The sequence below is a fragment of the Diplotaxodon limnothrissa genome, linkage group LG15, assembly GCF_057381915.1.
Source record: "Diplotaxodon limnothrissa isolate DT_005_m linkage group LG15, D_limnothrissa_male_GT1.1, whole genome shotgun sequence".
NCBI lineage: Eukaryota > Metazoa > Chordata > Actinopteri > Cichliformes > Cichlidae > Diplotaxodon > Diplotaxodon limnothrissa.
The window spans coordinates 45,582,160-45,608,850 of record NC_140610.1 but is presented as its reverse complement, the minus strand read 5'-3'; the positions used below and the strand labels follow the sequence as shown (position 1 = coordinate 45,608,850).

Here is a 26,691-nt window from a genome sequence, read left to right as displayed (position 1 = left end):
ATTGCAACAATAAAAATACACAAATGATATTGAATTTTCACTGAGCTGCAGTTCTGGGTTTCTTTTTAACCGTGTTAACTCCACTGGACTACATCATGTGCATTTTTGCTTGTTTCACGTGCTTGTATCACGACCTTACTTTCTTTTTATAAGGCACCAACTGGACTCTGTGACTGGTGCAGCAAACACACGAGCACCTAAGCTATCCACGCGTGTACGTAACTAAAACAAGCTGCGTGATATTTATTGTTGCTTTTCTTTCATTCTTGGCTGCCTTCCGTTAATTTTCCGGTTAAGTATCAAACTGCTTCTAAAGTAAAAAGATATTTGGATACTGGCGGTGGCACTACTGCAGTCTTGCCATTTTCCTCATCAGTGCTCGTGCTGCTGGTCCAATATTCAGTCCAATACTGCAGCCTTTCTGGCAGGGAGCGCGCCTCCAAATTTACCCTCCCGCTGCGCTCGCTCCCCGTACCTTAAAAAACGCGTGCACGGCTGAAGGTCACTTAAACACAAAAGGCTTTCAGCGCTGCGGTCCAATATAGCGCATGCGCGCTGCCGGAGGACTGCTTCACAGACCGCAATATGGCGAGAATGCCTGGCAGCGGAGACACGGAGCAGGAGCAGATGAGCTGCCCCGAGAGGAGCAGGGATGAGGAGGAGGAGGAGGAGGAGGAAGATGAAGATGAGATTCAGGAGGTCCAGATCACCGGGGAGGAGGAGGACGAGGAGTCCGACAGAGATGGAGTGGAGTGGGAGTCAGGGAGCACAGTGCTGGACTCCAGCGGTTCCGCCGCGCAGACACAAGCGGTCGTTATGCGGAGTATGGACCGAAGGGAGGAGGGGGAGGCGGACCCACTCGGCAGCAGCATCCCCTCCGGGCGCGAGTCTCACCCGGAGGGAGAACTTCAGCGGTCAGAGCGAAACAAGCTGAGCGAGAACACCCGCCTGGCCACCAGGTACGCCGTGAGGATCTTCAGGGAGTACCTCAGCGAGAAAGCCCAAAGTCCAGACTTTGAAACTCTGGACAAGGATGCGCTCTGCGCTGTGCTGCGCTCCTTTTACGCCGAGGCGCGCTCCAAAAGTGGACAACTGTACAGCAAGTCCTCCCTCATCAGCATCCGGAGCTCTCTCAATCGGTACTTGAACGAGCCGCCCTACTGCCGCACCTTGGACCTCACCAAGGACCCAGAGCTGCGCAGCGCCAACCTGACCCTGGCCGCGGTCATACGGAGGCTGGAGGAGCAGGGTGCCGGTCCGGTGGTGCAGAAACAAGCCATCACGCGCTCGGACCTGCGGAAACTGTACGAGTCCTCTGTGTTCAACACCGACACCCCGTTTGGGCTTCTGAACAAAGTCTGGTTTGAGACCTGCATGTATTTCTGCACCAGGGGAAGAGAGAACCAGCGGGAGCTGGAGGAGGACTCGTTCGGCCTGGCCGTGGACGAGGACGGAAGAAAGTTTGTGTATTTTAAAGCTCTCGGACCCTATCACAAGTCCCGCTCCGCCGCCTGGACCAAGAAGCGCCCGGACGCAGACGAGGACACGCTGCCGCGCATGTACGAGACGGGCACGGAGCAGTGTCCGTACGCCAGCTTCGTCCGGTACGTGTCCAAACGGAACCCGCTGTGCAGGGCGTTCTTCCAGCGGCCCCGGGACCACTGCTGCGCGAGCGACGTGACGTGGTACGAGAACAAAGCCATCGGGAAGAACCTGTTGGGCACGAGAATGCAGATGTTGTCGCGCGCTGCCAAGCTCTCGAAAACCTACACCAACCACTGCATCGGTGCCGTCTCCATAGCAACCCTCAACAGCATCGTGGGGGCCGCGGGCTTCAAGCCCTCGACGACGCTTTACGTTGCCTCGGAAACGGTCAATGGTCACGCGCAGTCCCACCTCCAGCTCGTGATCCCGTACCTGCGCAGGGTCAGCGACGCTGCGGATCTGAATCAGCAGCAAAGCACAGAAGCAGAGACGTCGAACACATCGCCTACATCAGCAGCAGCAGCAGCAGCGAGGAGGGAGAGCAACGAGGACGACCCGGGAGCTCCCTCTGCCAAGAAGCGCTGTGTGCGCCCCGGGACGCGCGCCGAGTCGCCCGCGGAGCCGAATGAGAGAGAGTCGGTGCCTGCCACAGCCACGGAGTCCCGTCTCGCACAGTCCGGCGCCCGGTCCCCTGTGCCCACAGAGGTAACCCGGAACATGTTGGTCCGTTTTCATCTGTTGGAGCTTCAAGCCTCCCGTGTTAAACCCGACAGCCAGTCAGTCCCGTACCGATGTGACGCCCATCTTTAGGAGGAGAGTTAGTTAAGAGCGCAATAAAATATTAAACTAGTAGGTGTTTAAGGTGGGCTGTAATCTATGAAAAACTTTATTTGAACTGCTTTATTAGGGGCTTAAAGTAAAATTAAAATAAACAGACGCTCAGGAAAAGCATACCTATTCGAGTTGGCTACCTTAGTAAGCACTCTGACTTTATTTCTGTTCTCGGGCAAATACAACGTGATGCCTTTAAGAAGTACATCAGTATCAGGGTGAACTTCCTGTTACAGGGACATCTGGGATCAGATCAGCCTAATAAATACAGAGAAATAAATAAAAACAAAATACAGTTGCCGAACCATTGCACCCTTCATTTACAAAGCAATTCATCACTTTTGTGTTATTTTCACGTCGTATAATCTTGAACATGACATAAAACATCTGTAATCATGTAGTTTACTTCAGTGGTGCCACAGTGTGAAAATCGATGCACATAAAGACCTACAAACACTAACCTGGAAGCCTAATTAAGCGTTCAGTTCTTTAGATCTAGGTTGTAATTGGATACCAAAACATTACACGTGCTCAGTTTTTCAGTGAAATAATGAAAGTAGAATTTAGCTTAAAGTCCTGTACCAGAGTTTGTGCACCCTTTATTCTGAATTACAAACATATAAAACCATTTGCACAACATCAGCTCTAGTGCTTGGTACGAGGGAAAATCATTACTTTGTAGTCACAAATGTTTATCACTAAGGGCTGCACAGAAATATGTACATGCATTTGTCTATGAAGGTTCTCAGTCATGCAGGTCATCGTAGTCTAAGGAGCTTGGAAAGAAAAGCGTCTGGACTCGTTTAAGTTGCTTGAAGATGTTTCTCCTCTCACCCAAAAAGCTTCTTCAGTTCAGTTCCCCCAGATGTACATGCATTTGTTTGTTTTTAAATCAGTAGTAAGTGGATAAAAAATGATCTGATTGTACATTTTTATATTTTTGTTACTTAAGTTGCTCTGACGTAAACATAATGCAGAATTACAGAATCTCACCCTGTAGGAAACTGTGTTGTCCATGTGGCCCAATCATGTGAGGAGAAGCAGTGATTTGTCTTTGGGAGTGTCCCTCTGTTGCCAAGGGTAACTATACCTGCTGATGAATTTATCCACCATGCATTAGTGCCATAGCTGCAGGGTACAGACTGCTTGTTGGGCAGTCACAACACGCACACACACGCACACACACGCACACATGGATTATATAGATGTGATAATCTGTACCTGCTATACATCGTGTGAGGCCGGTGTCTCAGCTGTTTGTTTGCCCTTCATGGTGCTTACTCTGATATTTATTCATATGTAATTTGATCATATGTCATATGTACATACAAGCAAAGAATTAAGCAAAATGTTAAAATTATGAATTAGACAGTTGAACTGTTTGCGCTCTCTGAGGTTATAAAATTAAGGTCAAGGGAGACGAGGCAGGAATGTGAAAGGTCACAGCAGAAATCCTTTAACAGCACCGAGTCATTCAGGAGGAGCTCGGAGTAGAGAGACTCGTCCTCCACATTAAAAACTACCAGCTGAGGTGTTTTGGGGATTTATCTAAGATGCCTCTTGGATGCCGTCTAGATGAGGTGGTTCCTGTATGCTCTTCTGTAAGGAGACCCTGGGAAAGCCCCAGAACAAGCCAGAGAAGAGTTTGTCTACTGTCTGGCTTGGAAACACCTCAGTGTCCTCTTCAGAGAGCTGGAAGCACTGGCAGGAAGAGGAAGGTCTGCTTATCTCTGCTTAAACCGCTGCTTACACTCTTACACTGCTGTTTTCTTTAGCAGTGCCGGTCGTTGATTACTTAGCAAGTTAATCCCTTACATATTCATCTGTAGCCCTTATTGTAGAATTGCTCCATATTATCATAACATATAAACTGGCACAGTGCTACAGCTTATGTAGCCAGTAACAGCAAATGTTCAGGGCATATCCTCACTGCAGACCATTCACATTTAGTGTTCAGTGTAGTTGAACTGACATGAACACCATCGTTTGGAGCAGAACAGGTTTGAAAGGAGCCGTTGGAACAGAATGAAAGGAAACGGCGGATCAGTCTAGAAGAGCAGAGTGAAAGCCCAGAGGACGTGTGTTCCCAGCCTGTCAGCCACTGGCCTCCTACCAGGCTGCCAATTGTTCCTTTCAGAGCTTAATGATTTGTTTCGTGCCAGACACCTGGCACTATAACGTAGCCTACAAGGCAGTCAGGAATAGCTCTGACCGAGCCGTATCTGTGAGCCTGACAGGATGTCCTTGTGCTTCTTAGCTTCCTGTCAGGCTCCTGGCTTTACCTGACAGTCCCGAGTCTGCCTGGCAGGAACTGTTCTAAGCAACCAGCTCCTCTGTAAAACTGTTCAGGTCAGGTTTGCCAGCCTGCTTGCAGGTTTTTATACAAACATCGACGAGACCCAGTTTGGCTTCAAGCGCAAAACATCTTTCAGGAGCTGCAGATAGATGCATTTATTATGGAGCATGACTTCATGACAACACGCAGAGATTTCTCTAGTTTAACCTGCAGCAACCAGCTGTTCACATAAAGGTTGAGGGTGCTGCACTTTGGGTTGCAGAGGTGGTTGTGCAGTTCGCCTTGTTGTCTCCAGCCTGTCCAGCTCGGTGGCAGAGAGAGGTTTGCAAATAATTGCTGCATAATTTATAAACACAGATTGCCAACATGTTGCAATCAGTTACATTTGCTCTGCAAGCGGTCGCAAGTTAATACATAACTCGTGGGCGGCGATGAAAATGAGTGTGCTGAAGGGGACAAATCTCCCCTCTTTGCTATATTTCCTGCCTCTCCTCAATCATTTTGATTTATCACAGATTGCACGTAAACGAAAACTTGATCCAAACTGATAGCAGGCTGCCTTGTTGCTGCCTTGTTGCTGCCTTGTTGCTAAATTGTTGTTTAAACAGACACATAGCAGTTCCATGACTTGGTGATAAATATGTTCCAATGTATTAACTGTAAAGATAACCTATGTCCATGGATGTGGAGATATTCATGGCTATGTTTGGTCTTTTTTTCATATACTGGCACCACCATCACTGCAGCGTGTATTTGTGTCCCAGGACAGACGTAGCAGCGGCAGCTGCAGCAGCATGTCGAGTCAGAAGCTGGCTTCTTGGTCTCCGATGTCTCCCCCGTGTACCACGGGAATCCCAGCACCAGCTCAGCTCACCAAAACCAACGCACCAGTCCACATTGATGTAGGAGGACACATGTACACCAGCAGCCTGCCCACACTCACCAGGTACCCCGAGTCAAGGTGAGGCACACATCCAAGCTTTTAAAGTACATTCCCCCCATTAAAATACACAGGATGGCTGGTGGACGTATGAGTAAAGCTAAGGCTGTAATCCACCTCAACACCTCAATATCAAAAGCTCTTAATCAACAAATTAGTTCAACATTACTGATTATTTTGAATATCTGCTACCTTAATTATCACATTTCAATACAAATGGATATTTTTCCTATGATTCAGGAAACAGAATTTTAGTATATTGAGTTGGTTTTAATGGCTTCTCTGCAAAATATAGAAAGAGTTTGCTTTTCAGTTATTTGTTCAGAAAGTTTAAATCTGTGAATAGTTTAACAGGCAGCGGTGATCTACTTCCTGCTTCATGGGGAAAAGGTGGCCTGCTGTCCACACATTAAGGAAAATGCAGATATCTCAACTCATCAAACAGCGAAGATTTGATTAAAAAAGCCTCATAATCTCGATCACTGTACACTGTTACAATAAACTTGATCATCTTTGAACCTACTTTTTAAAATTAACTTAGCATTTACCCTTCAGTGAGCTAGGAAATGATTTAGCTGCAACATGTACATTTAAATTTAGCCACAGCTGAGTGTAGAAACCTGTTTCCTTCTCTTTGGGCAGAATCGGGCGTCTGTTCGACGGCACAGAGCCCATCGTGTTGGACAGTCTAAAGCAGCACTACTTCATCGATCGGGACGGGGACATGTTCCGCTACATACTCAACTTCCTGCGAACCTCCAAGCTCCTCCTGCCTGATGACTTCAAAGTGAGTGCCTGATCAGGTACTTCCACAGTTCACCGCTGCTGCTGCGTGACCTAAAGCAGGGAAACAAATGTCAAAAGAAAGACTTGAACCCCTGTCAGAGTCTCACACGAGCCTGTCGCTTACAGTACTGAGACTTCTTTGAGTGACTCTGTTGCCCTTTTCTGTATTTTCTGTCATATTCTCTCAAACATCATAAAAATGACCAATAGATAAACTGCAGTAAAATAAATGAGTATTTGTTCCATTACTCTAGGAAGGCAACATGTTATGGCAGCAAAATGACCCCAGATCTCAAAACTGATTAATGAATGGAAGGATTTATAGTAGCAGTGGCTTAATGTTTGCATCAGGGAAATTACCTGTTATCAACATTGTGAGACTTCAGGCGAGAAACAGGCAGCAAGTCCGTGCCAAAGACACATTCATTCTCTTCATTAATTCTTCATCACAATTATGACAGCCCAAACAGAAACTGCCTGCAGCCAGCGTGTGCAAACTTCTTCATTGGCTTGTAGCAGCTTTCAAATGAATCAGAAGGTTTTGTATGTGATTTGTTTATAGAATAAATGAAAACGAGAGTCTTCCTTCGGTTAGTGTGTTAGCAGCAGAGCAGCTGCTACCAAGGCTTTAGTACACCTTTAGTACTAAAGTACTGAACGAGCGTTTATATGTGTTAATGCATTTTTTAAACTTTGTTTTTTGCAAGAAAACGTGGAGTTTTCTGCATTTTTTGGTGGGTGTTGTGTACTCATCTGCATGTGTGTGTATTTGTGTGCATTGTGCGTGTTCTTTTGGCCTGTGTAAGTCTGCACTTATGCTTCTGAGAGTGTTTTCTTGTTTCTGCTGTGTGTGTGTTTGCAGGAGTACTCCCTGCTCTACGAAGAGGCTACTTTCTTCCAGCTGGCACCTCTAAAGACCGAGCTGGAGTGCTGGAGGGCTGAGCAGGAGCGCCGGGACGTTTCTCGAGACTGCGAGTGTGTCGTGGTCCGCGTGACGCCGGAGCTCGGTGAGAGGATCAGTGTGAGTGCATCCCGGGCGCTGATGGAGGAGATTTTCCCTGAGGTGACTGATATCGTCTACAGTTCTATGAACGCCAGCTGGAACCAGGACCCCACACACGTGCTCCGCTTCCCGCTCAACGGCTACTGCCACCTCACCTCAGTTCAGGTACATAACATCCTCTGAGCCACACTGGTTTATATTCTCTCAACATGTCAGATGCTGGAGTGAGCAACTCAAAGCATTTAAGTATGTAGACACAGTCAAGACAGCCTGCAGAAGTTCACAGAGTATCGTGGTTGTTGGTGGCAGACGGGCAGCTCAGAGTGTTCCAGAAACTGCTCATCTTACATGGAATGGTTGGAAAAGTCAAAAATATCCAGTTTTTGAGCCAAAATGCCTCGTTAATACCAGACCACAGCTGACAGGAAGAAAACAGGGACTCGAATAACAGCTTGTTACAACCAAAGTGTGCAGGAGAGTGTTTCTGAATGCACAACATGTCAGACCTCGAAGCGGATGGGCTACAGCAGCAAGAGCCCACAGCTGCTGCTGTCAGCTAAAAACAGGAAACTGGTGGTACAGCTCACCTACTTTAGACAATGGGAGACTGAAAAACATCGCCTGCTCTGATGAGCCTTGATTTCTGCTGCAATGTCGGATGGAAGGTCATAATTTGACGTAATCAACATGAAAGCTTATATTCATCCTGTCATAGGTTGTTTATACACCACAGCATCTGGACTGTTGCTTCTGTCCATCCTTCATAAAGATGGACGTGTTACACGGGACCTGGAATTTAGAAGTTCACCGTCCAGACACCCAGTGTGAGAGAGTCAAGCTAAACAGCCGCCGCTGTGATAGCTGTGTTCAATGCACCGTCTCAAGCTGCAGCTTAACTAAAGGAGTCAAGATGATATCTGGGACTCTAAAATGTGCCGTCGCCTGTTATCTGTCAGCTCCGTCTTTGGCAGATGCCACCCTTCCACCATCCATCAAAGCCTGATGTGTTTTTATGTGATGTTAGCATACTCTGAATGCTGACAGTCGGTTTGTAACAGCGCTGTGTTGAGGCGGGTGACACATTTCATCACCTGAAGGTCTGCCTTTGTCTCCCGGGGGAGATCTCAGTAAGACAGACCAGCAGCACAGAGAGCAGAAGCCTCCAGAGGGCAAACTGAGATAATGTCACTGCGTTCACCTCAGGAGGAAACGCTCAGAGAGGGGAACTAATGGACTACTTCTGAAGTGTTTGTGTTTCAGGCCAGATAGGCTGATGGGTTTCTTGAGATGGAGAGTGACCCTGGGTCCTGAGGCTCACATGTTGTTAGCAACACATTTAAACGCAAACACAAAAGAAGTGCAGAGAATAACCGTAAATCAGAAAGACACAGATTCGCTGCTTGCTTTCCTTTGTTGTCATACTTACTGAACACAAAAACATCTGGTTTGTGTCAAACACTCTTTCTAATGAAAATGCAATGATTTGACCATTTCATAATAAGTCAGGGGAAAGAACAAAAACAGAGCTCAGACATTAAGTGTTTACGGGAGGTTTATAAAGTAAAGTTAGCCATCATGACTGACCTGAAAACAGTTGGATTGAGGTACTTCACGTGGTCTGGTAAAGGCCTAACAATAATAGAGCAAAAACCCTAACAATCAGATGACCCCGTATGAGCAAGCGCTTGGTGACACTGGCAGGATGAACTTCTGTGGAACAACCAGGCTCAGGGAGGGGCAGCCATCTCCAGAAACTGTACTGAAGAGAGCCAGAGTTTAAAAACAGCTAATAATTAAATGCAGTGTTGGTTATAAACGCATAGAGAGTAAATCCAAACTGGGAGTTGGTACCACAGGAAAGATTGGATTCTGGATTTACCATTGTGTAAAGCACAGTGGCTCCAGCACACAGCCCTGTGGAGCGCCATATTAGCCTTAGTGTGTGAAGAAGACTCCCCATTTACACGAACTGAGTTTATTAGATATTATTCAAACCCCTGTAGAGCTGTACTGTTAACACTACTAGTGTGTTCTGATATCTACAGTAAGTTACTGTGATTATCATAATTAGGGTTGAAGCACTAATTAATAGCTGAACTTCGCCCCAGCCTGCAGGTTTCTTCCACAGGAATGTGTCTTTCTGTGGCAGCAAGCATCTGTAACCCAGTGGGCTATTTATCCCCTTTTACCTACTTTTCCACATAGAGACTTGATGCTTTGATTAAATACTGACTATATCTACAATATCTAACGAGCTGCCCAAGGAAATCAGGTCAGATGAGTTGAAGGCAGCTTACACTGCCTCTTAAACCATACTTTACTGCAGAGGCTTCAATTTCAGAGTCTATTTCTAAACTGTTTAAATGCCTTTGTGTATTGGGGTGGTTATTATGTGCTCTGGTGCGCAAGTATTGATACCAGGGAGTATTTGGTAAAGGTGTGATAAAGTTATTGGTATGCATGATGGTGAAAATGAGTGTTTTTAATGCATGCACTTCACAGGTTCAACTCTTGCAGCGAACAACCGGGTGGAAACGCCATCAAATGCTGAACAAGTCCCACCTTCCTTCAGTATTCCTGACTCCAGCGAGACAGAGATCACGTCTAAATGTTTTGCTCTGGATCTTCTCGTTATGCCTCATTCTTTGTTGCTGTTATTTGGTTTGTGTCTGACTGCAGGTGCTGGAACGGCTACAGCAGAAAGGTTTCTTTATCACAGGGTCGTGTGGCGGCGGAGTGGATTCCTCCCTGTTTAGTGAATACGTCCTGCGACGGGAGATCCAAGGCAGACGCCCCCTGATCCTCAAAGCAATAAAACAGGAACTCCTGCATTAAATTCAGAAGACCTGATTGCACATCTGTTCTGTGCAAGTGCGTGGACAGTTTGTCACATGACACAGACTCCCTCACTGCAGCAGAACAGTGAAACAAAGCGGGACGTGCAAAACGTGGTCTAATCTTCAAACGTGAACGTAAGGTAGCACCTGAATTAAAAGACAACACGGCCATCCTTTCACCAATTTATTTCATCACATTGATGCAAGATATGTTTTCCTTCCTGTGATCCCCAAAATTGTCCACATTAACTGTCAGTCTGTGTCACGCTACCAGAGTGAAATCCAGCCATTACAGTAAATAAAGCTTTTTCAAAGAATAAATGTTTTTAATAAGTTGTGATGAAATAAAAACACGTAAGAGTTGTTTTTTTAGATTTGTTGGAAATCAAGAACTCGATTCTCGCCTTTAAAGGTATTCAGACCTTTAACTCTGCGCTTTGTGAATGCGTCTTTGGCAGCAGTGACAGCCTCAGGTCTTCCTGTCTGCTCTTCTCGAGCTTAGATTGGATGAAGGCATCAGTTCTGTAGTCCCGCACACGCGTGCGTTATATGTAACCAATGCTCATTTTCTCCTTTAATGCACACATATGTAACCATGTGGGCCTCACATCAAATCTGTACACAAACATTTGCATTTCAGATGTGAGGCAGTGGCCCACAGATCGTCAGAAACAGGTTTTCACAGCTGATGCTGGTTTCTGTGCTTTCAACAGTTGCATTGAACAGTGTAAATATGAAGGCATGAGCTTTGCCTGCATGAACCTTTGCATTCATATTTAATACTTGCGAAGACCATCAGTTACTTTTACCTGATGCAAGCGTGACAGGTTTATTTTTGGTACGGCAAAAACACAAAAACGTGTAACAAACCGAGCTTCTCAGTTATATTTTTAAGCCTTAATTTCATTTATGGCATGCAACGTTTTTACTGTAGAAGCACAATTTTTCTCCTCATGCTTTGAGAACTTACAAGAATCTACAAAAAAGAAATGAATGCATTTTGTATTTGGTTTTTCAAACGTGTTTTAAGGGACAGCGAATCAGTCCCACATTGTATATTCACGTCATCTTTTGTTTTGCATAATTACCTGTAAGATCATTTTATGAATGAAGAACTGAGACTCTTTAAAAGGCTAAATGCACAAATCTGTCATGAATTTTATTTTGAAGGCAAAACTTTGATTCTTCATTTGTTAGTGGCATCGTGCACTTTGAACAGCTCAGACATTTGGAAAATGTGCTTGTCTGACATTAAGAGGACAGATCGACCTCATATTCATGTACAAAGGTGAACAAACGTTAAATAGAAATCTCCTGCCGCTGTGCAAACGGTTAACTAACACGAGTAGCCATCAATCAGATCACAACAAGAAAACAAAGGAGCACATTTTCCAAACGTTGAGCTAATCATGTAAAAATATTAGGAAAACTGGTTTGATGCTGCTTTCTGGCACTTCCATGATGACACCGGAGTGCAGGGAGGCTTCACGCCAAACAATTATGTAAGAAACCACAAAATGCTCGAGAGGACCTGGTTCAATAAAAGACATTTGCCACATTTCATGTTACTCTTTATTACCTGCTGTGCTTTAACTCTAACAGCGTCTGATGTTGGGATGCTAAGTTCAGCTAAACCAGAGTTTGCAGTTTTACATTTAACCGAACCAACACTGCGTGTGTGTAAATGACATCCTTAAACATGCGTCCACAGCTATAATCACTGCGTCTCCATAATCGACTGCAGTGTTGATCTGTGGTCATGGGCACAGCTGCCTCGTGTGCCACATGTTGGCCTTCAACTAATATTACTGAGAGAAAACGTTGAAACAGATCTATAAAAACAAAGCAGTGGGATTTAAATATGTCATTCTTCATCCATCAGACATGTTTATAACCCTACTTGTCTTTTCTTGTTAGTCACAGCATAGATCTAAAATGGAGTAAGAGCGGGGCGATCGTGGCTCAAGAGTTGGGAGTTCGCCTTGTAATCGGAAGGTTGCCGGTTCGAGCCCTGGCTTGGACAGTCTCGGTCGTTGTGTCCTTGGGCAAGACACTTCACCCGTTGCCTACTGGTGGTGGTCAGAGGGCCCGGTGGCGCCAGTGTCCGTCTGTCAGTGCGCCCCAGGGTGGCTGTGGCTACACTGTAGCTGCCATCACCAGTGTGTGAATGTGCGTGTGAAGGATGACTGGATATGTAAAGCGCCTTGGGGTCCTCAGGGACTAGTAAAGCGCTATATAAATACAGGCCATTTACCATATAAGAGGTGTCAGAAGGAAAACTAAAAGACTCGACGCCAACAAAGAGCAAAGAAATCCCTGCTGTTAGGCTGCTGATGATCCGAGATGTGATTCCAGGTTTATGTGAACCAGAGAACATTTTCACATTTGTCCTTCACTCTGGGCTCATGTACAAACACCTGTAAGCACTGAACTGGACTCTGCAGTGTAACAAGCAGCAGGATCAGTGCTGGGATCAGCTGTACGTGAAAATAGCCCCGCTGCTTGATCCATTAATCTCAGTCAATGCTTTTGTGATGGAGTTTATGGTCTTTTTAATCTTACAGACCTATTTGTTGCACCACTTTGTTCACTTTCTCAGTTATGGTCTCGTTAGCGTCATAATGGAGACGAGTCGACCGTGGCCACGGTGACACTCGTGTGGTAAAATTCATCTTTTATAGAGTCTATTGTTGTCTTACTGCGGAGGCTGCAGTTAAATATTGACAAGTCATTAGCTAATGAACGTTACGTAGTGTGTTTCTGAGTAGGGCTGCCACAAACGATTATTTTGATAGTCGACTAGTCACCGATTATTTTTGCGATTAGTCGACTAATCAGATCATCATCCATTAGACGTAAAACGTACAGCTTATTGCACCAGCAGCATCTGCTCTTATATAACTATCATTAGCTTACAGCTTTAAGTGTTTAAGGTCTGTGCTAACTAAAAATAAAGACAAGATGATAGTTTATTGAATTTTAATGAAATTTGCAGATTGTTTCGGTGAAGTTTAATAAACTCCTTGCTATCTAAAATATAACAGGACACTGGAGTATATTCTGGAGCATCTCACACACAGATGATTTTATCTGTTTTGATTTTATATACTGTTGTTTGTTTGTTTGTTAATTAGTTAGTTTATTTGCTTGTTTTATTCAATTTTAAATCATGCTTTTTATTTGTTCTTGTTTCTAATGTCTCTGTAAAGCACTTTGAATCACCTTGTTGTTGAATTGTGCTATACAAATAAACTTGCCTTGCCTTCTGATAATCAGCTGTCTGCTTGACGTTTATTCAGCTGTGTAAAAACTTTAATCTCAGACAAACTGATTTACTCAGGAACAAATAAAATACTAAAAAAAAAAAAAAAAGCCAAACAATAACATTTTAAGTTATCTAAGTGACTCATATATATTTAACCTGAGTAGCGAAAGACGGCAGTGGGTTTGAAAACGATTTGCGGGGAGTCCGGTGTTCTCACCGCGCTAGTGACCTAGCCCCCGGCTCGCTAACGAGCTAGTGGGTAACAGATGTCTCCGAAAACGTCGGAGCGCTTTTGAAAATATGTGGTGTCCTGATAAACTGAGCAGATATTTGAGGTTTACACAGCTACATTCTCGCCTGAAAATATGTTAAACGTTTATTTTGTGACCCAGAAAGAATAATAAGAGTAACATTAAAACTAACTAGCTGCCGCCATTGTTGGAAACTGCGCTGGGCCGCGCTATGAATTCTGGGACACAGCTGCTTCTTCTTCTTCTTCGGGGTTTAACGGTAGCTGACATCCTTGTACATGCAGTGCTGCCATCTTCTGTTTCAGTCCGTTATTACACTCTTAAATCCTGCCACTTATTCCTGCGTCTTTTGTGATCGTACAAAGTTTCAAACGACGCGTCGACTATTAAATCAGTCGTCGACGATTTTGATAGTCGACGTAATCGTGACTAGTCGACAAATCGTGGCAGCCCTATTTCTGAGTCTAATGGAGATTCTGTTTGACAAAAACTTAAAGTTGTATTCAGTGACTGAGCATACAAAGTCATTAGGAGCCAATCGCAGGAAAGCTCAGATTTTTGGCATCTGACTTAATTTTCTGAAGTTTTGTAAGACTAGAAATGTCAGGTTTGTGGGCGCTTCCAGCGGGCTGGTGCTTCTTCATGCTACCTGAAAACATCTTGCTAAGGTTATTTAAGATTGTTCCCTGGCTGTTGGTGTGGATGCAAGCGACAGGCCAGAACTGCACCGCATCACTGAGTTCAGCTACGCTTAATTACAGCAATGAGCTATCCGACTGACAGCATCGTGCCAACAGCCCATATTACAAATCAAGTCTTTAAGTAATTGTAGCACTGACCAGCTACACTTACCCTCACATCAAGCAGTCACACAGCTGATCACCTACTCAACTCAGGGTTTCCCAGTTTAGCCAGGTTCATGGACAGGTATCCTGGCAGTAGATCGTATATTTTACAAACTATGAGAAAAATCATGTCATGGTCTCACAACTTGCAGCGAAGAAGAGAAAAAAGTAAGAAGTGAAGAATGTCCTTAATTTCTTTCCTTAATAAGTGCAAGTGAATATTTAGTTGGGCTGCTTCAAGCTACTGACTCCGGGGTCCAGAGTCAGCCTGAGACTCCGGTTTATTATTTTTTTGAACCTTCATGACCCTAAAAACTCAGAGGTAAAACTACAGTTTCCTGGTTAAGCAACAAAACTTCCTTTGCACTACAGTCTTCTGTCGCAGAGGAAAGAATCTGCAACTGTAGGTAAGAAACAAAGACACAGTGAGATGTGCAATTTCAACATGTTTTTAATCGTGGAAAAAACCCAACAATCCAGCAGGAAACCACAGTCACTTTACTTTTTCCACACAGCTCACGGACACACAGCTGTGCTCACTTTCACATTTAGTTTTTCCAACAGAACAACAGCAAAACCAAAACTGACTGCGATTCAAATGCAGCTGAACCCGACCGTGACAAAAAGCAAAACAGAATATCACAAAACGAGGACTCCAACAAATTATTTTAGATCAACTGCAGGAAGACAATCAGCTGATCAAAGCATGGCTTTGTAGAGGGTGAGAGAGTGACGCAGAAAGGGTTCCTCCTCCATACACACCAGCAGATCCTTCAGGATCAGCCGGGTCACTCTGTGAACACCTGGTCTGGGCAGCACACACACCTGACACACAGACACAGTTTCTGTGTTACCCTCCCTGCATGAACCTGCTGGTTGTGTTGCGACATAAACACATGCTCCTGCTCTTCAGCTCGCTTGGCTGCTACAGATTTAATTTAATCTGATCTCTTAAAACAAAGCAGCCCAGAGGTGATGATCCATCCACCAGCAAGAGTACGGAGAGGACGTCTCCCTCGTTCAGTTTTATGCTCGTAATTATCCTGACATAATAAAAATAATCTCATTGGCAGGTTTTAAAACAGCATCTTTCCTGTTAGGTAGCTAATATGTTGCTTTAGGTTTCAAATATTCTCCGCGATCACACTTAAATCAGTCTCATTTCAAACCATGTCTAAAACATTTTAAAATGAAGGGGAAAGGCTTCTTCTGGTTACTGATAACATAACTGATGTGTGATCTGAGCACTAACTCGATATTGAAAAAGAACATCTGTGCAAAGATGGCGCTCTCTCCATCACTACTCCATGCTTCCTGTCAATGTTTGCTGAACTAGCTGAGGTAAAGTCTGTACAGACGTGGAGGAAGGCCTGCAGCAGCGAGAGGAAACAGAGGCGGCACGCAGTCTTTTCCTCTGGGTAATGGAGTTCAAAGGCAGCGGGTAGAGTGTGCAGCTAACAGAGCGTCCCCATCTATAAACCTACAGCCTGAAGCGCTGCGACTTAAACACACAAAGAATTAAAGACTCAATGAGCTAAACTAACAGTCTTATACAGGCTAACTGCAGCAGGTTCTAGATTTGCTGTGTCTTCATCAGCTGAGGAGGGCAGCAGTTTTACAGCAGCAGGTTAAACATTCACAGATATCAAATTAGAAAAGATGTTTCTGAAATGATCCATTCAGACCACAAAAGAATAGAAAACAAAACTTTGTGCACCCACCTGGCTGTCGGCCTGATCCAGGGGTCTCTTCCTGCGAGGGCCAATGGCAGCCAGAGCAGCGAGGTTGGCCTCCCTCTGCTGCAGCTGAGCTTCCTCTATTTGTTGCAACTGAAAAGAGAAGACAACGAATTCGTAAACATTTATGTTTTCACACATATTTTCTGTATGCATACGTGGACACACTGTCATTGTTTTATACATGCAATATATAAGCCAGGGTTTAGAGGCAAATGCACTTTGCTTGATGAGGCAGCTGTAGCTAAATATATATGACAAATTATGGCAAAGATTTGTTAATCAAATCCACACCAACTTTGTTAAGTGCGTGTCACTAAAGGCACGATATTCACCAGTGGGAATCCTTTCAGTTTGTACCTACTCATACTCTCAGTACTTGTGTAGGTACAGACTTGGCAAAGTGCTAGCTTGTGTGCAGTGCAGAGGTTGAGTGTGTGTGTGGGGGTGGGAGGGCATGTAAATGAACAGATTGTGTTGCTGTGGAGAAGCCTCTGGGGGCGTGATGGCTGCGAGCTACACAGCTACAGCTAAACACGGCATGTGTGGCGTTTCCGCCTCCTTAAATAGCCGCAGTGCTACCGCTGCCTTTCATCTTCCTCACACTACTCCGTCTCCTGCCAGCCAAAAACATCACACACACCATCGTATTATTAAACGAACAATTAGCATGAAAAGTAGCAGGGACTTACAGAGTTTGACTTCCTGATGCTGAAATGAAGCCAGAGATAAAATAAAAACTGCCGTTCCCACAATGACCCAGATTTCCAGCAGAATAGAGAAGCTTATGGCCTGGAACATGAATGACTGTGGGCTGCATCTCTCCTTCACTACAACTGACAGACTAAATCTTATCAAGGCTTCAGAATTAACAGAGGTGTGGCTACTTCGACTGACACAGGCCTGCTCGAGTCTTCTAGACTTCATCTCCGTGATGATGCACTGCTAGTCTGTGGGACGGGAACAGCAGGTCACCTCGGCCACTCTTACTGCTGTTACTTCGCCTGTCCTTCCCTTTCAGCTGATCTGTATTCAGCCCACATGTAGCATTGTTCAGTTAAGGTTTACAATCCCTCCCTCTGTGAAGTCAAACAGTCTATGGATGATGCGTACTAACCAGTAGTGTTACCTGACACCCTCCTGATAATTTTAAGTTGACTTTTATCTGAAAAGTGGTCACATGTGGCTCAAAAAAACAATCAAGCCTTTAAATTTGGACTTATAGTGGCAATGTTCATGTTATATACATGTTCTTTCTTCACAGTTCCAACCTGCAGTCAGAACAACAGTTTCTGCCTCCCAGAGTAAACAGAGCTCACAAACACCAACATAAACGGGGGCAGGTGGAAGAATGACTCCTGTGGAGGTTTTAGAGAAGGAAACGCACCTCTTTGGCTTTTTGCTTGAGCTGCTGATACTCTGGATCTTCAGTGTGAGAGCGACTCTGTGATCACAACCAGACATGTAATCCAGGATTTAATGCACAAACTCTTCTCAGTAGTTGTTTTCAAAGACACATTGAATCTAAAAACACTAATCGTGTTGCAGCCTTATTCTGGCTTCACCTACTCTGGCAAAACGCAGCAATCTCTCCCTCTCCTCCTCATCTCTCTTCTTCTTCTGCAAGGTCTCAATTTCCTCCAGGAAGCGAAGCTGAGAACGAACGTCACTGACTTGCGTGTGCCACGAGTTCTGCTGTTGAAAGACAAATTTAACACAAAGGGACCACATGTTGCATTAGTTTGCCACAGGTTCACGGTCCTTTGCAGGCCATGTCTCCATATAAAGTATATGATAGTGCTTCAAAATAACATCTTGTTAACAACATCTTAACAAGTGCCAAGCACCAGGAATGCCACAGTAAACTAGATGGACATTACCTCAGCTGGGTTTTTCAGATGAGCGGCTGATGCATGTATTAACACCTCGTGGCGTTAGTAGATGCATCCCTGCTCGGGTCTTATTCATGCCTGTGTTTTACATCTTTACCTTCAGGGCTGTCTTGCGGTGGTCTGCCATTACAGTGAGTTTCTCCAGCAGCCCACGAAGAAACTCCTGAGTAGCATGAGAAACCAAAGCAACCACATCTGGACCAACATCGGTTACTCCCAGAGCCTGTCCTAACAGAGGGTGCATGACAATATCACATCCTGGGAGTCTCAGAGACTAGTCTGAGACAGTGTCTGTAATAAACATGTGTCTCAGTGTGGATCTTGTACCTGTGTGAAGGATTCTGCTGAGCACCGGGTGAGTGGACAGGAACAGCTGATCCTGACACGACTGCACCACAGCACCAACCGTGCTGGTCAAGATCTGTGCGTTCTCCTCTCTCAGGTTGACTCCAGCCATGGAGGTGACGTCATTAATATCATCATCTTCTCTGGGACACAACACACATTTGTGCTGAGGACGTTTGTGATTAAATGTTGCTGCTGCAGTTAGACTGTTGCTTAATATTCTCTCATCATGCAACATTAGGTGACTGTTGGATCTCAGATGTCACACAACCACCTGCCACAGATGAAGACACCCCCTCTCTGTGACGGCGGATTGTGCATATGAAGGGTGCGAGCTGTGTGAACCAGCACAGCTCCACTTTGAAGGACAAACAGCTGGATGTAGGGCTGCTTTTACACACTTCCTTTCATCCACCCCATAGTGCACCGATTCCAACCACCACAAAATTCCTATTAAAGTCTCAAATGTGTGAACTTTATATCTTACTTGTAAGATCCTGAACTGTCTCTGAATGCAAATTTGGTAGAATTAGGTGGCTCACGAGGGAAGGGCTGCTTTACCGAAAAACCTCCTATAAAACAGCAAAATGCATAAAGAGTGAGAGCACGCCAGGGTCATGCAAGCGTCTCTTGGTGTCATACGGTCTGTACATGTAATTCCACTACACTTTTGAATTTTTAAAGCCTAAAAAACACATTTAGGTCTCCTGAAACATTGTGAGGACACACTGAAGCACCCTGACTGTGTACAATTATTAAAAAAACAAAACAACACCCTCACAATGAAATAAACAACTAGAGGAACAAAAATGAGCTGATTGATCAGTTCTGTGTTCACCTCGACGTGGCTCCAAATCTAAATTTTAACAAAGTTTACCTGAGAAGTTTTTTCCCGAGTATCCCACTATGGGCCGAGTGGTGGGTTTCTTAGATATGCAATTTCTGGACTGGACTAATGTCATCAGGCCAGGTCTCAGAGCCACTCCTCGAGGCTGGAAAACCTGCATTTTAAAAAAAGGTCATCATCATAAATCCAACACTATGATCATAAAAATGACTCCAGCTGTAAGTTTCTATGCCATCTAAATATCGCATACACATTTGTATTAATATAATAAAAAAGGCTCTTAATATCTTAACTATAATTTCAAATGTTGGACAACAACACCTCTGATTTTTTGTGTGTTTTTCTTTTGTGTGTTTTTGTATAGTAAGATACAACCTGGTTCTCAATTTTTCTAGTAGAACAAGGACAAGGTGTATTTTCATAGTGAGACCTTAGCCGCCACAGGGAAGATAGAGTGGTGATGGCGAAGTCTTTGCAGGGGAACGTTTACACCCTGCTGTGCAGTGGACACTTGCAAGTTTTGTTTTCAGGGGTTTCCAGGTCCAGTTTATGTCGTTCCATGTGTATTTGTATTGTCCGGTGTAGGGATGGGTACCGGTATCCGGTGCCATGATGGCACCGGTTCTGACATAAACGGTAGTAACCAGACCGAAAAGCAGCGCACATTTCGGTGCTTTTTTTTCCTGAGCTGTGATACACTTTGGATTCTAGCCAATCATTTTACATTTCCGAGGACAGTAGGCGGGCCCAGGTACGTACGTTCTTTTAGAGCAGAGCTACAGATTAAAAACGCCCAAGGCGAAGCGGTCAAAGTCTGGCTGTACTTCACAGCAACAACAACATTGAATATTTAGTATTTACTGCTGTTTACACTTAGCTAGATTAATGCGATGGTGTTGTGTTTAGTATGTTGCTTTGTTTTTTTTCTGCTTGTTTTCTATTCTTCTCTCAACAGGTGATCCAGGAGATTTTTATTTTTTTTTCTCCCCCCCTTTCTCACTGTCCCTCTCCCCTTCTGTTTTTCCTTCCTCTTTCTTTCTCCCTTTCCTATCTCTCACTCATGTCTGTCCCGTCTGTAACATCTGAAAATAAAATATAATAAATAATAAAAACAAAGATCGACCAAATGGACCAATACGGCAATGCCACGATGATCCATTTGGCAAAATAAATCCATTGGGTATCCTTGTTGGTCTTCAGACAACAATTCTGACGGCTAAAGAACCAAATGGGACAGGCGGGAAAAAAAAAAAAAAAAAAAAGAGAAACGTCGAAAGCCTACATGAGAGGCCAGCTTATAGCTTTGTTTCAGCTTTCTTACACGCCCAGTGTGTTGAATAAGATCAAAGATCTAGATGGCAGATATGCATCGAACCCAGATCCTAACCTCTATACAGAACGTGTGAAACTTCAAGCCAGGCTCAATTTAACCACCACTGCAACAGCTATGGTTCAATTAATTAAGACAAAGCAACGCTTTTTTGAATCCGGTGATAAGGCAGGGAAACGTCTGGCTCCGACATAATATCGGACCCAGAGGGAATTAATGAAGTATTTGTTTGTTTCTATTTCGATCTGTACACTTCAAGCTCTCCACCTCTATCAGAAGAAACTCTCCAAAATATACATTTTCCAAGAATAGATAGAGATCTGACGAAGGGCTTAGGGGGACCAATTACTGTAGCAGAGGTGCAAGAAGCCATTAAATCCTTAAACACGGGTAAATCGCTGGGCCCTGACGGCTACTCTGCAGAATACTATGAAGCCAATGCTGATCTTATGGCACCATTGTTGAAAGATATGTATAATGAAGCCTTTTCAAAATGTCAGTTACCCAAGACTTTGTCCGAAGCTACTATTTGTTTAATCTTGAGAAAAGACAAGGATCCTCTGTTGTGCAGCAGTTATGGACCAATTCCTCTTTTAAATATTGATTTTAAAATACTTTCTAAATTCTCGCACTTTGGCTACAACGTGTTCTGCCACAAATCATCTCCTTCGATCAGACGGGGTTCACGGCCGGCAGGCACTCATATCATTATTCAAGACGCCTCTTGAATATTATCCAGACATCGTGCAATTCAATTCCAGAGGTTGTGGTATCTCAGAGAAAGCTTTCGACCGCGTCGAGTGGAGCTTCCTCTACGAGGTGATGGATAGCTTTGGCTTGGGGGCTGACTTTATTCTCTGGGTTAAGTTACTGTTACTTATTATCTGCCGTTACTCATCATCATCAATACTCAGCTCACCACTCCCTTTCTCTCCGACCCTTGTTGGGGAGAATCCAATAGTTAAGGAAACGGTAACTATTTGGCGACAGTTCAGAAAATACGTTGGGCTACGTGGGCCATCTTTGCTAACACCTTTACTAAAGAATTGCAATTTTGCACCTTCAAACACTGATGCGGCCTTTAGCAGTTGGAAAGATAAATGACAGGGCTGTTAAGGACTTGTACAGTCAGGACACCTTTCTATCTTTTGCTGACCTATCGTCTAAATACAACCTGCCTGATTCCAACTTTTTCATTATCTTCAGGCTAGATTTTGTAAAAAAGCAGTTCCCTCACTTTCTCCAATCGGCCTCCAGAAACAAATCTGGATATGATCCTGCAGACGAACCCTCATCAAAACAGACTGATACCAGCCTTGTATAAAATACTAGATGCTTTGGTCCCCAAACCAATTTCTCCTACTAAGCTGAGATGGGAGGAAGAGCTGCCAGAACAGCAGTGGGATTCTGCTTTGAAACTCATTCACTCATCCTCAATTTGTGCCCGTCATGCTTTGATTCAGTGCAAGGTGGTCTGTAAAGCACATTATACAAACACAAAATTATCTAAGATCTATCCAACCATTACTGATGCCTGTAGCAGATCACCTGCCAACCATATCCACGTGTTTTGGTCTTGTTCTAAACCGAGTGCATTTTGGAGGACTGTCCCTCCTAACCCACTCTCCGCAATGTTTGGCATCCCCCCCAGTTTACAGTAATCTGGCCCCCTTAAAAAGGCCTTAGCCTTTACCACTTTACTGGCTCGGAGGCTTATTCTGTTGAAGTGGAAGCTTCCCCATCCCCAACTCATGACCATTGGGTGAGGGACGTACTCTTTAACTTAAAGTTAGAAAAACTTAGATTCTCTCTAAAAGGTTCAATTAGGAAATTTAACAAAACCTGGAAATCATTTCTCTTACTGGTGGACACTATTACTTTACTTCCTGAGACTGAAGTGAACTGAGCGAGGTGACATTATGAAGTTTCTGGTTTTTTTGGTTATGCTTGTTACTCACTTTCTTTTGTGTGTGTGGGTGTGTGACTGGGTGATGTGGCTTGAGATATTTTTATGTGTGGAGACTGGATCTCTGCCGTGTCTTGTTTAGTGTGGACCTGGAAGAGGAAGAATCCAGGATTGGGGGGTGTTGGAGGGTATAATGGACATACATTGTTCTGAAATCAAAATCGACTTTGCTGTTGCTAACTGTGTGTGTCATGGCTGAAATCAATAAAACAAAGGTGGAATAATTTCAAATGTCTTACTTCAGGTTGCATCATGTTAAGTTCTTCAGTGTAATCAGGTAATTGGAGCACGCGCACGCGCACACACACACACACGCGCACACACACACACACACACACACACACACACACACACACACGCGCACACACACACACACACACCTCATTAATGTTAATCCACTTTCACAGCAACGTGAAAAGCTGTGGGATGCTTAATGTAACATGAGGATGTTCCTAAGAAGAAATATTTTTACTGTCAGTCCTGCAAATACAAGACGACCAAAGTCAGGTCCACATTTTAATGCATTTAAAACAGCACGATTCCTCCTCAGTATACCATCTCTGATTTCTGTTTTGACTATATATTCTTGTGCCGACTGCACAGCTGGATTTTTCTTTTTGCATTTCAAGTCAGTGAATTTCACTTTTGTTAAACTGTGAACCTCCATGGATGCTGCAAATACAACAGTGCTGCTCAGCAATGCCTTTAATCACGTCAACATCCATGAATAAGATCACAGATCAGACATGGTTTATGTTTGGTACAATTAATGTCAAATTCCCCCCCATAAAATATTGCATCTGGTTACCTGCTGCCTGTTCTGGAGGGTTTTTCCTAGCTCAGTGTTGGACTGCTTTATGCTGGAGGACGGTGTTGAGGGAGGGGGTGTGGAAGCTGAAGCTTTCTGGATGAATAACTGGGGGTCTGCAGTAAGGCAACGCACCGCAGGAAGACTTTTCTGGTGGCAATGATGAAACAGAAATGTCATCAGCTAAATATGTAACAGTCTAGCTATGATCAATGTGATTCACATCCTTTCAGCAAAGTGTAACGCAGTCTACACAAATGCAAAAAGGTTTTTATTTTTAAATCAATCACAGACATCTGGAGATGAGGAAGCAACAGGCTTTACTTCTCAATACCTTGAGAAAAGGCACCAAGCAGGGTTGTGGAGTCGACTTCAACGTGTCATAGAGCTGCTCCGTAAACGCTTCTGCTTCCAGTTTTCCTTCCTGCAGGTAAAAAAATTCATCAATAAATAAATAAATAAGCTGGTAATTTAATAATGAACTTCATGATAAGAATTAAAAATTACAAACGTGTAGCACAAGAATACAACAACTTATTAACTCTTACCAACAAGCCTCTTTCAGTCTGCCTAGTAACAATACTTTTTGTAAACAAGGTTAAAAACAACAGGAGAAACAAAGTGTCTTCAGAGATGTACCAGCAGACTCCTGACCAGCGCTTGGACATTGTTAGCCACGTTCACAGATCTGGAGTCACTGGAGGCCAGCTTGATCAGCGTTACCAAGAAGTTCTTGCACTTCTTCACACTTTCCAGCGTCTCCTGTTGGTGAAATATTTAGTAATCACATCTCATCTGTTATCTCAGCTGTTATCATCTACTCTAAAAACTCAATTTGTGGCTGCTTTTTGTCGTGTGTTTCGTGAGAGGATATCCCTCATATGGATTCCTGCACTCCTAACTCAAACTCTGTTCTGACTGGCTGTCCCTGACAAAGTTGGTTTAAAGAGGAAGAACTAAGCGGCTACACCAGTATAAGATTACAAAAATTAGTCTGAACTGGAAACTGTGTGAAAAGATTTCCTCTTTGACAGTACAACAAATCCTTGGATTTTATAAACAGTATCAGTAAAAATCTAAATAAAAACTCATTTGATGGCTTCTTGCTGAGCCAGGTCAAGCTGAGTGTGCAGGTGGGAGCTGGGCCTGGTCGCACTCACCTTGCTAAACGTGGGCACTGATTCCTTTTTAGCGCCTGCTGCCTGAGTGCCAGCATGGCTGCCTCGCTCAGACACCACGTTCACCGTGTGGACAAGAGCTGGTTTGGGGGCAACACCAATGACCTGAACACAAAGTCACCAAAAACTAAAACCAGGAACAGCAAAGAAAAGCCAGCATCACAGCAGCAGGAGCCTCTCTGGTGTTTGTTGCTCATTATTTTTTATGTTTCATTTGAGAGCTCTGCTTTTACTCAACTCGGGATCCTATCAAACTGCAACTTTCCAGCATCATTCTGTTTTCATTAGTGTTACTGATTAAAGATGACATATTGTTATTAACACAAAGTTCAAGCACCGTCACTAAATGACATTTTTTATACTTCAAATGAAAACAAATGTGTCCATCAGTCGTGTAATTATTGCATCGATTTTTTGGATTTTCTTTCTATACCTAAAAGAACAAACTAACTGTCAGAGGTGCACACAGTCATACACTGCATAACATGCAATCAGTGACTGTGAGCTGCAAACAGACTCCTGTAATTTTACCACAGCAGTCTTCTGGACTGGTGCTGCTTGCTGGAAACTGGAAGTAGGCGTCATCTTGATCACTGTTACATTCTCATTCCTTTTACTTTCAGCTGCTGCACACACCTGAACAGCAGACATGCAGCTGACATCACAGGTGCAATCACACATCTGTCATTATTAAATAACATAGAAAAGCAGCCACGCACATGCACCCACCTGCGGTGCAAGTATCCTGGTGGGTTGACCACTGATAAGTCTTTGTCCCTGCTGAGCCTGAACCAAAGCCTGCTGAGATACTAGCATCAGCTGCCCACTGTCACTGCGGATCAGCATCATACCTGCCATAAATGTGGCCCAAACACTACAATAAACTGATGAATTATCCTTGCAGGTGACACGTCTAACTGAAGTGTTTATTAGCAAATTATAGACAGCACATGTCCAACAAGGTTTTGGAATATAATAAAGGAGGATCTGTAATGGGATTACAGTGTAGACTACAGTCAGCGGGTTGTGCAGCTCACCTGGAGGTATCTGGATATTGGCTGGGAGATGTGGGGAGGTGGCCTGTGGCAGTCGAGGAGTGACTGGCTGTGCAGTTGCTGATCTGGGAACAGTTATCAACACCGTCCTTCCTGTGGTTGTAACCTGTTTCACGGAGGCCACCTGGTTCTGAGGCTGTTTCGTTGTCTGTTGGTTACCTGCACTCACGCCTGCATTTGCAACCACCACAACAGGAGGTGAGGTGCGAGGCCCTGACACTGCACAGGTTGAAGGCTGGCCACTCGGGACGACTTTAGGCGGGGCTGAGACAGAGTCACTCTGTGACATGCTTGCAGCTGTGACAGCGACTTGTATCCTGACTTGAACAGAAGCGTCTCCATCCCCGGGTGCTGCCTGGGGTTCCAACCTGTTAGCTTCAGTAACCACGTTGTTTGTGGCCATGACTGCAGCTGAACGAAAGAAGGGTTCAGCTGCAAAGCAAAAGCATAGTTAAATACAACAAAGGAGTTTTTCAAACGCGCCGTGGTTTGCTAGACTCAATGTCACCCGCATCGTGCCAAAGTGTGTCTAATATCTCAACCTGTTAGCAAACACCTGTCTCGACATGGAGTAGCTAAAGTTTCATGTATTTGCAAACAAATATGAAACCGGCTCATGTTAACCACAGATCTTACCTGAGACACAACCAACCCCCCCACTCGAAAAACAATTAACACGAAAAGAAGGACACCGGAAGTGCGAAAGTACTCGTTTATTCCAGGTTTTAGGACATTTCTGTGAATTTCTATTTCAGCTGGATCTGACCCATGTATGCTTCGGAAAATTAAGACTCCTTGGGCCTGAATCCAAGATCATTTCGGCCAGTTTTGGTGAAAGATTTCTGAATCCAATCAAGCGAAACTGGGAGCCAACCGGTGAAAATGGCGGCTGTGGCAAAATGTAATGCTAATAATTACAAGACGATTTTATCATTTTCAGCTATAATAAATTCAGGACAGCTACATGTAGAACGGTTTCGTTTTTAAAATGTATG

The 26,691-nt window shown here is 44.2% G+C and overlaps 2 protein-coding genes across 5 annotated transcripts; one reads left to right on the top strand and one right to left on the bottom strand.

Annotated features, from left to right (window-relative positions):
• Window positions 1-585: 585 nt before the first annotated feature.
• Window positions 586-10,176, top strand: LOC146618154 (uncharacterized). 2 transcript variants are annotated; one of them, XM_085372742.1, is made up of 5 exons: window positions 586-2,190; window positions 5,377-5,573; window positions 6,195-6,339; window positions 7,201-7,506; window positions 10,021-10,176. In XM_085372742.1, exons 1-5 carry the CDS (start codon window positions 586-588, stop codon window positions 10,174-10,176), a joined length of 2,409 nt encoding a protein of 802 aa, XP_085228868.1. The 2 variants fall into 2 exon arrangements, with proteins under 2 accessions (XP_085228868.1, XP_085228867.1); XM_085372741.1 differs by having other exon boundaries at window positions 5,359-5,573.
• Window positions 10,177-15,238: 5,062 nt separating this feature from the next.
• Window positions 15,239-26,099, bottom strand: LOC146618153 (transcription initiation factor TFIID subunit 4-like). 3 transcript variants are annotated; one of them, XM_085373349.1, is made up of 16 exons: window positions 25,679-26,099; window positions 25,371-25,492; window positions 25,176-25,277; window positions 24,624-24,746; window positions 24,103-24,225; window positions 23,798-23,926; window positions 23,464-23,613; window positions 21,612-21,614; window positions 19,390-19,513; window positions 19,000-19,084; window positions 18,495-18,655; window positions 18,265-18,395; window positions 17,845-17,970; window positions 17,663-17,719; window positions 16,261-16,368; window positions 15,239-15,364 (listed from the first exon to the last, which is right to left on the bottom strand). In XM_085373349.1, exons 1-16 carry the CDS (start codon window positions 26,097-26,099, stop codon window positions 15,239-15,241), a joined length of 2,091 nt encoding a protein of 696 aa, XP_085229475.1. The 3 variants fall into 3 exon arrangements, with proteins under 3 accessions (XP_085229475.1, XP_085229477.1, XP_085229476.1); XM_085373351.1 differs by lacking the exon at window positions 21,612-21,614 and having other exon boundaries at window positions 23,798-23,887; window positions 25,173-25,264; window positions 25,367-25,492; XM_085373350.1 differs by lacking the exon at window positions 21,612-21,614 and having other exon boundaries at window positions 23,798-23,887; window positions 25,173-25,277.
• Between the last annotated feature and the right edge of the window lie 592 nt (window positions 26,100-26,691).

Coding starts and splice junctions, on each gene's coding strand:
- LOC146618154 (XM_085372741.1), top strand. CDS start 586: ATGGCGAGAATGCCTGGCAGCGGAGACACGGAGCAGGAGCAGATGAGC. Junction 2,191..5,358: donor GGTCCCCTGTGCCCACAGAG/GTAACCCGGAAC, acceptor CCATCACTGCAG/CGTGTATTTGTGTCCCAGGA. Junction 5,574..6,194: donor ACCAGGTACCCCGAGTCAAG/GTGAGGCACACA, acceptor CTCTTTGGGCAG/AATCGGGCGTCTGTTCGACG.
- LOC146618153 (XM_085373349.1), bottom strand. CDS start 26,099: ATGGCCACAAACAACGTGGTTACTGAAGCTAACAGGTTGGAACCCCAG. Junction 25,493..25,678: donor CAATATCCAGATACCTCCAG/GTGAGCTGCACA, acceptor CATTTATGGCAG/GTATGATGCTGATCCGCAGT. Junction 23,927..24,102: donor CGCTGGTCAGGAGTCTGCTG/GTACATCTCTGA, acceptor TTAAATTACCAG/CTTATTTATTTATTTATTGA.